This window comes from Copadichromis virginalis, linkage group LG15 (genome assembly GCF_057382275.1).
Source record: "Copadichromis virginalis isolate Kocher_CV1m ecotype Utaka linkage group LG15, C_Virginalis_male_GT1.1, whole genome shotgun sequence".
NCBI classification, from domain to species: domain Eukaryota; kingdom Metazoa; phylum Chordata; class Actinopteri; order Cichliformes; family Cichlidae; genus Copadichromis; species Copadichromis virginalis.
This window is the reverse complement of record NC_140632.1, coordinates 14,122,010-14,133,827: the sequence shown is the minus strand read 5'-3', so window position 1 is coordinate 14,133,827 and position 11,818 is coordinate 14,122,010. Positions and strand designations below refer to the sequence as shown.

At 39.4% G+C, this 11,818-nt stretch overlaps 1 protein-coding gene across 2 annotated transcripts; it reads right to left on the bottom strand.

Annotated features, from left to right (window-relative positions):
* Positions 1–4,211: 4,211 nt before the first annotated feature.
* LOC146692114 (cysteine-rich venom protein kaouthin-1-like) lies at positions 4,212–7,229 on the bottom strand. 2 transcript variants are annotated; one of them, XM_085433562.1, is made up of 7 exons: positions 6,871–7,229; positions 6,681–6,772; positions 6,426–6,516; positions 5,719–5,861; positions 5,531–5,625; positions 5,069–5,151; positions 4,212–4,402 (listed from the first exon to the last, which is right to left on the bottom strand). In XM_085433562.1, the coding sequence occupies exons 2-7, from the start codon at positions 6,690–6,692 to the stop codon at positions 4,275–4,277; spliced, it is 552 nt and encodes a 183-aa protein (XP_085289688.1). In that variant the 5' UTR covers positions 6,693–6,772; positions 6,871–7,229; the 3' UTR covers positions 4,212–4,274. The 2 variants fall into 2 exon arrangements, with proteins under 2 accessions (XP_085289688.1, XP_085289687.1); XM_085433561.1 differs by having other exon boundaries at positions 6,681–7,229.
* Between the last annotated feature and the right edge of the window lie 4,589 nt (positions 7,230–11,818).

Here is an 11,818-nt window from a genome sequence, read left to right as displayed (position 1 = left end):
TTCATTTACTGGAGATGTTTAATTTTCAGCCCAATTTGAGATAAACTCAAGGAACATACTGGGGAAAAAACCTTTTATTTCATATATTTTTGTCTTTTTAAACAACATGAATAACGAACATGAACAATAACCACTTCATGGTTTCGACAGTAATGACAGACACGCAGTAAAGCGTTTAACTTTTGGATGTTACTTTCTCTCTGCATGCACTCAAAGAATATGATCATATTGTGTAAATTTTCCAAGTCACTTTGCTACACAAGTACAGAGAAAAATGTTAAATTTGGTCAAACGTTCAGTTTATAGCAAGCATATTTTCCTCACTGATTAAGTATTGAAATGAATAAACCTTTAATTTGAAATATTTCATTTTCATTTTAATAATATTATTGCTTCATGTCTGTGAGGGAAAAGTATTAATTTTTTGTGTGTGTATTGTTTAATCTTAGTTTTCAAGTAAGTTGGAGGAATGCAATACTAATTTGTTGCACTGAATCTCGAGATCTTTTGTCAGGTTCAGATGCACTCGGTTCTTTTTTAGGCATCCTGTTTCTAATCCAAAGGGACTGTATTTGATGTGGCGAGATAAGGGCTGGACAGTCTCTGGACAGACTGATGTATGTGTCTTCCTGCCTATTAAAATGTCTCTTCTGTGCTTCCGTCAACTTATTCCCCTCCCATCACTGGTTTATTAAAAGAAATAACAAGGGAAATGTAACCTTTCTTGTTTGCTACACATGCAGCAAAGCTGTCTGTTGGAGCAGATGTAGCAAGCTATTTTAGCTGTGTTAACATAAGCTGTCTGATTTTAACTCAGCCCATGCAAGTTTAGATAAAATGACTATAGAGAATGAATTTATCTTATGCAGCAAAATCCACCATGGCTAATTATAGATATGAATAAACTCAACAACAAACATGCTTTAACAAACATGTAATTATTTCTGTTTTACACAATCTGCATTTCAGGAAGACAAACCGACGCCAAAGCTGTAAACATTTTCTGGCTGTGGGACTAACTGTTGAGACTCGCTGCTGCAGCTGATAAGCCCCACAGGATGGCAAGACAGGGCTTATCGAGTCCGACCAAACCAAAAGACCTCTGCTATCGTTGCACCCGCTGGCAGAGGAAAAACTCATCCCCTTATCACCCCTCTGCTGGGGGAATAGAAACTCCTTGCAGCTCCCCCGTTTGCTCACTTCAGGTAGTTCACTCATCTGTCTTACAGCTTTTGGTTTGAATCCCATATGCTGTGATGTGAGCAGAGAGGACTTTTTGGCTTACGCTCAGTGTTATAAAAGTGCAGTCCAATTGTTTATTTTCAATGAAAGAAGTTTGTTATTGCATGGAAAGGGAACTAATTTCCAAACAATGGCAGTCCGTGCGACAAGGCAGCAATAGGAAATCTAATGTGTAAGTTGGATTGGACTATTTTATGAGCTGGAATAAACACACCCGCCACTTAGTGAAAAGTGGAAACTCAAGGCAAGAAAAAAAGGATCCAGTTGGGATGAATTCCAACCAGACGAGCCTGTAGATCTATCTGTGCTCCTCATTGGTAGACTGCATGAGCCTGCCTCACACAGACACAACCTTATGTGAACCAGGAACCTGCTGTGTAGCTGGGACATGTGGAGTTGACCCCTGAGGAGAAGCACTCTCTCTCAGCCTTGCATGTGGGAAAGTAAGAGCATTTCTTTTTCAAATGAGCAGTTAAAGTAAAAGCATGCAATCTGAAAGAAAATGATGGTATCCAACTGGTCATGGAGGGATAAGTCTGTATTGACAATTTAATCCCGCCTTCTCTGGATGTGATGCTATTTTCAGGGCCAATACAGCGGGGAAGTTGTCATTTAAAACTAAGCTATACCTATATCTTGCTAATGATGAACATGTGTATGCTTTCATAATTCAGAGCCAGATAGACTTCTGTTGCTTTAGACTAGATCAGCCACAACAAACACAGAGACGCATCAGAGCCAAAGTAGCACTTTTTTCAAAATACATTTTAGCTCATTTGCCTGAAGGATGTCATCTGTTGTCCATCCATCCACAATTCACAGGAATCCCCACTTCTCCCAGAGTAGTGGTCAACTTTTATTAAAACTTGCACACAATGATCACCCAAATGGTCTTTAAATAAACTATGCTTGAGGTCAAGGTCATATCTGTTGTTTTGCGCTACTCCTGAATATGCCAGTTTGGATTATTATGTTTAGAAAATGAGTGTTTGTGTGCTCCTTTCTGCCATCTATACGTAAGTTGGATTACAGCATAATTATGTCTTAAGCTAGGTTAGGTCTGGTCAAAAGCTAGTACCATGGCACTGGGTCTTGATTGGCAATGACAGGCCAGAAATCCGGTTCACCAACATGATCAGCATAACATTCTGTATTTATGAGTGAAAAACCTGAAGGATGCTTTTCAACATTCACAATCCTATATCTGCTATTCCCACCCTGTTGATATATTTTTGACGAGTCTCTTCTTTTCAATGATAATTCTAGATGGAAGCTACAAGCCAATAAAATAATGCTCGGTGTCAATCGGATAACATCAAGAAATGCTTTGGTGGCATATCATGAAGGTTTTGGTTCTAAAGATGCTTAGTGGCCGACAGCATCTTTTGTTATGTGCTAAAATGGAAACTTAGAATTGAAAGAAACCCGGCCCGCTCTCACATCATTCTCTCTCTTTAATTCTTACAAAGACTCCAGCCCTACCACCTGCTAGATGGTGATGATTATTATTTTGCTGGTCTTGATCATGGACAAAGTGGTACTTTTGGGATGATATGGATGAGGTCTTCCTTTTGCCATTATGCTAATACCAGTAAGATAATTGACATGGCTGTGGTTAGTACTCAGTCTTTATCCATGCTCCTGAATTTAAACACTTTAATTTGGTGGTGAATGAGACCTTTTTCTGTACTCCTCAAAGAAAAATGTGTGATAGATTGTAAGCTGTATGAGCTATTACATCATTAGCGTACTATTTTATTGATTATATCAGTTGGGCGACCTTTAAAACTTTTAAAGTCATATGTAAATGCACAATACTGTCACAGTCTGTCAGTAATGGAGTTTTAGACCCAAAATGCGAAAAAGGGGAAAAAGGCGAGCTGTAACAAAAAGTGACGAGTTTATTTTGGCTGTTAAAAAAATGTCCAGAGAAAATAACATAAAGGGCAAGGGAGAAATGTGAAACAAAGTTTGAAAGGAAAAAGTAAACTACGTACAAAGTTAAAGGACCACACGAAATCAGGAAACACTGAGTGCATGCAAACAAAAGCTCTGACAAACAACTAATGGGAGGACAGCACTATTTATCTGTACCCACACAGAAGAGCAAGCAGGGAGGTGGAGACAAAAGGGGAAAGCAAGACACAGCTGAACTAAATCATGGCGGATGAGAAAAGGGAAGTAAGACCAAGAGCAAGACTCAAGGGACGACTAACTATCACAATAAAGTGGGACGTGAGAAGAGATAACTAAACAGGGAAACACAGACACATGGATGACCCTAATACAGAAGTACTGGGACAAGAGGAAGGAACAATAACCTCTAATGCAACCAGGAACTCAGAAGAACACTCAAGAATCAAAAAGAATAATTAAAACCACAAAAACAAAACTTGAAAGTCAAAAATACTTGAAAGATCCTGCGACAAATGGCCCATTATTTTGTATTTGATAAATACAAAATAATCTAATTATAATCTAACCACTTAAATCAAGGCACTTAAATATAAAAGAAAAAAATCTAAAATTCTACTTGTGGTGTATATCATAATTAATCACTGCTATCAGATGCGGTCTCAAACTGTGGATGTTTCTTGGCTCAAGTTTGTGTTGGGGTTTTTTTGTATTTCCTCCTAACCTCTGCCAAATCCACCCTGCTCCTCTTCCTCTCTGTGAGTTTACACCTCACGTAAAGTCAAAGGGCATCTGCTCCTGCCGGCAGTGTTTTTCCTCAGAAATAGTGTGCCAAAGTAAATTTCCTTTTTAATCTCTGCTAATTACTGACCCAGTCAAACAGACCATTTACTCACTAACAGCATATGGTGGTTAGATAGGTAAGAAGAACTGGAATTTATGACAGTATGTTTGCACTGAAGCACCGCAGCAATTTCCTAATGTTGTAAACCTGCTCAACATTTGGCAATAAAACCCTTTCTGATTTCTGATTCTGAATGCACATCACAAACGCAGGTTTTTGTTATGCATATCTTTATTGAAGCTGACCAATCAGTACACATTTGGACATGGGGCATTTAGATAATCTGATTGGTGCATTTACAGGAGGCGGGGCACGAAGAGGCAACAGTTGGGTTGTTGCAGCCCCACTGCTGCTTCAGCTGGGGACAGTTACTGTACTTATCAGAGAAGGGACAGGGGTTGGCTGCGAGAGAGAGAAAAGCATAAAGAACATAATAAGCATTAAGTTGGTGAGGAGACAACAGTTTTAGGTTAGCTTTGTTTATCAGCTAAAATAAATTTAGCTATAAGATGATCCATTAAATTTGGTGCTTAGTTCAGATAAAATAATTGTTGTGGATGATTTTAACATCCATTTAGATACCCGAAAATGACAGCTCCAACACTACATTCACTCCAATATTAGACTCAATTTGCTTTTCTCAGAATGTAAAAGATTACTTTAATCACACTCTGGATCTTGTTCTCACATAAAAAGCATAAGAGCTGAACATTTAACACTAATCCCTGAAAACCCTCTTCTGTCTGATCATTTATTGATAACATTGGTTAATACATTTAATTAAAGTGGATGCCATTCTGAAAGTGCTGTAACAAAATTTATGCATATAATCCCCACTGTATTATTGTAGTGTCTTTAACCTACAATATAAAGTGCCTTAAGCTGACTGTTGTTGCGTGCAACTTTATTGTATGTGGTGCACACAGAACCAATGTAACTTCATCTTTACACAATATATTACTTTATCAAAGGCTTACATTGAAATGTCCCTAAAGGTCTGCAAAACAGAAACATGTATATCTCACCTTGTTTACAACTATTATATTCCTATAGGATATTTCTACTTACTGCACAGGTTGTTTTCACAGGCGTTGGGACAGTCACCGCAGGAGGGTCCTTTCTTGTAGGGTTGGGTTAACTGGTAGTTTCCACTGTAATTGTAGGTCAGACCATCAAATATTAAAAATCACAGCAAACACTAACGCTGGATGTCATCCCAAACATGTCACAGTTATCCTATGAGAACTCAAAGCAACTCTGAAATACAATTTAATGACAAATTATATGCAAATTTCTGTGCATTAAATGAATGACAAAATCCACATATTCTTCTTGAAGGAATTGCAATTCAATCACTGCTCCTAGTGATCATTTCATCATTGTATATTAGAATCACTAATGACTTAGCTTATGAGGGTCTAAAATGTACAAATAATACTGATACAGGTTGCAGACAAAAGAGGACGTTCAAAAGATTAAAATATGCCATTTTATACAACACATCATTATGGTAAGATGCTATATACGTACGGTGGGCAGTAATGGCAGACGTAGAAGTACTTGTAAGCAGAGTTGGGACAGTAGGCCATAGCACAGCCGATCTGATTAGACCTGTACCAAACAACCTGCACAGAGAGACAAAATACAAATGTTTTTAAAGCCAGGGTTTGGGCTTAAGAATCACTTTTAGTTAAGTGCATGTATATGTATCACTGTACCTGTGTGTAGTGTCCCACCACTCCTCCATTGATAGATCCCACGCCATAGCTGAAGTCCTTCACCTCGTCATACCAGGACTGGATTGCGTTGCTCCAGGTGTTCTGAAAGCTGGACATGTACAGATTTTCCCCACAGCCGCTGGCTAAGAGGAGGAGTGAGATAGTTTAATCAGGTTGGTGAGACTTTTTAAATCCCAAAACAAATGAATGCTCAGTTCGAGATCACTCATCAAAGAAAATTCATCATCATCATCATCTTGTGAAATCAAAGGACTTGAGAAAAGCATCTTTGCAAAATATTGCCCAATAAATGAAAGATGATGATGGCAGTTCAGAAAAATAACACTTTCTAAAACTTAGAGAAACAAACAGAAAAGAATTACAAAATGTTAACAAACCAAACTGTTAAGATAGTGATTCATAATGTGCTGTTATATGCATCTTTCCCTGTTTTTCCGTATTGCACTGCCGTGCCACTCTCAATCTGACATTTCTTACCTTCGGGACAAAAGCAAACACAAATACAACTGAGTTAATTAAACCGCGCTGCCATAAATATATCTAAAATGTACTTCCACATCACTTTATAAACTTAAAAGTAAAAAAACAAAACAGTTAAACATGTAAAAAACAAACACAAAAGTGCTTTTTTTTCTGTGCTTTTGTGGTGTTTTTTTGTAAGGCGCGAGGAGTAATGAGGAACTTACTGCTGATCACTCTGTCGCTGGCAGGACTATGCTTCATGGAGCAGGTGTTAGCCCATCTCTGAGCAGTGGCTTCAGCCTCATTGTTCCAGTTCTGCAGGGAGCAGAGGACAAGACGGCCCGTTAAATCAGAACATGTAGATAAAAACAAATGTGTACACAAAAAAGTGCTGTGTGCTTTCATTATTAAGCTGAACATGACACAACAGTATAATGTTAGTTGTGCAAAGCATTAACATTATAACTTCTGAGTTTTACCATCTTCAACATGTTGCTCGCAGTAGGCTGAACATTCCCCCTCAGAGTATTGTGCTTGTTCACAATCTCATTCTTCTCAGTCGTAGTGGTCACTAAATGAAAGCATTAAAAGCAAATTAACACCTTGAATGAGAGATTAAATATAGTTCATATCAGTCAAGATTTATGTATGAATAACTGCCACACTCACCCTGCTTCAGATGTGATTTTCAGAGATGAGAGAAAAAATAATGGTAAAAAAATTATTGCTCAAAAACGAAGAAATAACCAAATGAAAACAACTTTAAAGAGGATATATGACTTTACTTACCCCCAAGGTGCCAGGCACCTGAAGGACTGCAGTGAGGCCCAGAGCGCACAGCAGAAGAAAAGTGTAAAACGTCATTGTTTAATCTAAGACTGTCAATGACTGCAAGAGCCCGCAGGTCTCATTTATAGAGCCAGTACCACTCAGACATGTGTGAACCAGTAACACGTCACAACAATGACATTAAGCAATAATAAGGCATTAGTAAATGCTTAATCCATCATTGGTAAAGCATTACTCATCCTTAGTACATAATATGTGGCGAGGGAAATACATGTTTCTTTTTCATTAATGAGCTCATAAATAATGTGTTCATGTTCATTATTTATAAAGAAAGTGATTAGCAAAGTGTTTAAATGCACATTTATTTATATATTTAATCATTAACTCATTGTGAGTGTGTTAGCGGAGGTTTTATAAAAACTTATTTGATATCGTAATTTATGGTTTATTCAGCCAGTTATTATTTTAAACAAGTTTTTTTTTTAAATATAGAAGGCTAATTAGAAATACTAGTACTGGTCAAACTATGAATTTTTCTTATTGAATTCTTTTTGTGATCACTCTTAAGAAATGCACCCTATTGGGTCTGCTCCTCTTACTCTCTGCAAGTTTAACCCTGCTATAAAGTTAAATGCTAACGGCCCTTGGGCTAACAGCAGTGCTTGTCCTCAGAGTTGACCACCAAAGTAAGTTTCTTCTTTAATCTCTGCTAATTACACATCAAGCAAACAATTTACTCTCCTAGAGCATAAAAATTTTACATTTTTCATATGGCGGTTTAAGGGAACAAAGCTGGGAAGACACAACACGAATGCATGTTTTTAATAAGCATATGTTTGTTGAAGCTGACCAGTCAGCACGTTTGTGGGATTTAGATAATCTGATTGGCGCACTTGCAAGAAGTGGGAAACCACAAAGTCACAGTTGGGTAGTTGGAGCTCCACTGTTGCTTCAGTTTGGGACAGTTACTGTGATAAAGAAGCATAAAACAAAAGCATAAAAATATTTTTTTATCCAAAAAAACAAGGGATTTAGAGATAAAGTTGGACATGTGCAGGGGAAGGATACAAGGTATACTGGACAAAGGGTTTTGAAGATGGAGCTGCCTGACAGGAGGAAAAGAGGAAGACCTCAGAGAAGGTTCATGGGTGTAGTGAAGAAGGAAGAAGGGTTGGTGTGACAGAAGAGGATGGAATTGATAGGACGAGATGGAGGCAGATGATCTACTGTGGCGACTCCTAAAGGGAGCAGCCCAGAGAAGGTGGAGAAGAACCTGTGTTTAGTGTCCCACCACTCCTCCATTGATAGATCCCACTCCATAGCTGAAGTCCTTCACCTCGTCGTTCTAAGTCTGGATTACGTTGCTCCAGGTGTTCTGAAAGCTGGACCTGTACGATAGTTTAATCAGTGTGGTGACACTTTTTAAATCCCAAAACAAATGAATGCTCAGTTCGAGATCACTCATCAAAGAAAATTCATCTTCATCGTCTTCGTGAAGTCAAGTGTGAGTGCTCACATTAAGAACTCGAAGGAAATTTGCTGTCTTGCCTTGTGAAATCTAGGAAAGTGATGACGACGAAGGGCCCCTTCATAAAACAATAAAGGAAACATGATTACATCGGTACAGAAAAAAGACAAACATAAAATACCAGTTAAACCTAGACCAACAAAACGAGAAATAAGGATTTTTTTTTTCTGTCCAACATGTAAGGATTCATTATGTGCTGCTATTTGCATGCTTCTGTGTTTTTTCCATGCATGGTTGTACTACTGATTCAAAATGACTGATTCCTTGTGGTTACTGGATTAAAGCAGTCAAAGAAACAGGAACTTACTGCTGATCGTTCCGTTACTGGCAGGACTGTGACTCATGGAGCAGGTATTGGCCCATTTCTCAGCATTTGCCTGTTTTACCATCTTCTACATGTTGCAGGAGCTTCCATGTGGTACTGAGGCAGGTTATTGGCCAGTCGTTAGATGGTGAGGGTCTCTTCTGGGGATCCTTAGGGATCTGGACAGTCCAACCTTCAGTTAGCCATTCTGCCATACACTCAAGGAGTGCAGTCAGCTTCTTCAACCAGTAGGCATGAATCATGGCGGCACCTGGTGCTGTCCAACTCTTCATACCGGAGACCTTTCCTGGGATGTTTGTCAATGTGATGGTTACTGGACCCTGTTAGGGAGATTCCTGTGTTCTGCTCTTACATCCACTAGCCACTGAGCATCGCGATTATGGATTGTGTCCTTCTCCTATATGCTATTTCAGTTTTGCTCCATCTCCAACATTGGTGAGGCTGTTCTCATATTGTTCTCCTGCTACTGGGAGTACACCTTAGATGGTTCTGTGGGGTAGAGCTGGTTTGTTCTTCTGGGCTCTATCTCTCTGGTATACCTCTTCAAGCGCCTGGGTGTGAGTCTTTGTTTGGCAGTTTCCAAGGCCTCGGGTACCAAGGCACCTTCTTCATTGCACCTTTCTGCAACTGTGATAGTTGGTTAACTTCCCTCTGTGCTACCTTGATCTTGGCCTCTAGTCTCCTTCTCCATGGAGGGTACTGCTCCTTGTGGCTGTTCATCTTGTAGCCAAGCATCTCACGGATCACTGTTACTGTGGTGTAGATCAGCTGACTAGTTTCTGTGCAGTAGGGTTTGTCCTTAGTGCTGTATTCACATCTTCTAGTAGACCTTCAGAGGGTACTTCACGTAATATTGGTAGCCGGTTGCGGAGGGTCCAGATTGAAACCTTCGCCATGATCCTATCTTTTAGGTTAGTTACTCTCCCACTTAATGTTGTTTCTTCCATCGTACTTGGGCCGTGTTACCCAATGTTGGGTGGGGGTGATCATATCTGCCCATGACCTGTCGTCCTGACTCCCCCTTGCGGTAACATTTGTGTGGTACCTCATTGATCTCAAGCTATGAAAACAGTTACTTCTACCAAATGTTGGAACACTGAGCTACTAGTTGTTTTGCCATCCATCTGGATGATGGGTATCGAAGATCATATTAAACTCCTCATTAAGTGCATACTTACTGCTTCCACTAGAAGTAAGAGGATAATTAGCTAGGTGCTGCTAATCAAATACAGTCTAAGTCAACTTTAACAAACGTGACCAACCATATAAAAGCAGAGGTTTTGTCAGTTTATATTTTTTCTCTATTGTTTTTCTCCAATCAGGAACTGTCACGGCTGGGCAACCGCTGAGTTTAAGGTACGGACCCAAAAAGCAGACACGGGAGAACTGAACTGAAGTTAAACAAGAAGCGAACCTTTATTTGGGCTGTGACAAGAATCAAAACCAAAATCAAGAGGAGGACTACACAAACATGAACCTCATGAATAAAGAAAAACTAAACCCGACAAGTAAGACAAGACTATAACTTTGACTATGACTTTGACTATGACTAACATGGGGAAATATAGGCAGACAACCTGACAATGAACAGTAAGAGACAAAAGACTTAAATACACACATGAGGTGATCAGGGGAAGTGGAGACATATGAGGAAACAGCTGACTAGAATGAACATTATGACGCCACAGGGGAAGTGAGCCAAAACACAATGAACATGGAAGCAAGACTTTCAAAATAAACAGTAAACATGACGAGATGCAGACATGACAACATAAAGGGCAAGGGAGACCAAAACACAAGGGTGAAGACACAAGGGGAATCTACTAAACAACGAACAATAACAGCAACCTAGGCATAATAAATATTAACTAAATAAGCTAAAATGAAACTAGAACATGAATGAATAATAAAATACAGTGAAACTCAAAACACTGTGTCCCATGACCCAGGACCATGACAAGGAACATCATTCTCACCACTCTCAATGCAGTTCTCGAAACAGTAAAGGCTGTTCTCATAACGCAAACTCACCTGTGCAAAAGATGCTCAGATCACCGTTTTCAAAATATGCCAAATCAGTCAATCACTTCAGCTCTGTGATTCACAAATGGAAACTCTTTCACCTACTTTTTAAGACTTAGACATCAAATTGATTTCTATCAAAACCTTAGTGACTTTGAAAAGAGCTCTGCAAAAATGTTGGTCTAATGTAGAGTAACAGTGGAGAGGCAGGGCAAGCAGGTGAGTAACTGGTGTTTTTTCAGTAGCAGTAGGGCGGCTGGAGGATACAAGTGGAGATGTTAAACCATAGTTCAAATCGTTCCCAAAAGGTTGATTTTGTTCATCTGGACGTGACATTTTCAGTGGGAGAAGTGTTTCGTCACTCATCCAAGTGACTTCTTCAGTCTTAGCTGACTGCAGGTTTCCCCAGCCCTGCAGTTCATTGATCATTATTAATGATCAATGAACTGACCTTCAGGCCCATTATTCATTCAGTGGTGCTAGTTTCAATCATTGTGCAATGTACTGTTTATAAGGTTGGGGATGAGCATAGAGGCTTTTTTTGGCATGCGCTCAAGGTTACAGAAATGTGGTCCAAGTGTTTATTTTCAATAAAACAAGTTTGTTATCGTATGGAAAGGGAACTAATTTTCACACAATGGCAGTCCGTGCGACAATGCGGGCAATAGGAAATCTAATGTTTAAGTTGGAATGGAAAGTTTGATGGGCTGAAACGAAAACACCCGCCACTTAGTGAAAAGTGGAAACTCAAGGCAAGAAAAAAAGGATCCAGTTGGGATGAATTCCAACCATATGAGTCTGTAGCTCTATCTGTGCTCCTCATTGGTAGACTGCATGAGCCTGCCTCACACAGACACAACCTTATGTGAACCAGGAACCCACTGTGTAGCTGGGACATGTGGGGTTGACCCCTGAGGAGAAGCACTCTCAGCCTCAGATGCAGAAAAGTAGGA

Excerpts from the sequence above, each read along its gene's own strand:
- LOC146692114 (XM_085433561.1), bottom strand. Across the intron at positions 5,862-6,425 it reads CAGCGACAGAGTGATCAGCA|CCAGCGGCTGTGGGGAAAAT; the intron begins GTAAGTTCCTCA and ends TCCTCCTCTTAG. Across the intron at positions 4,403-5,068 it reads CTGTGAAAACAACCTGTGCA|CCAACCCCTGTCCCTTCTCT; the intron begins GTAAGTAGAAAT and ends TCTCTCTCGCAG.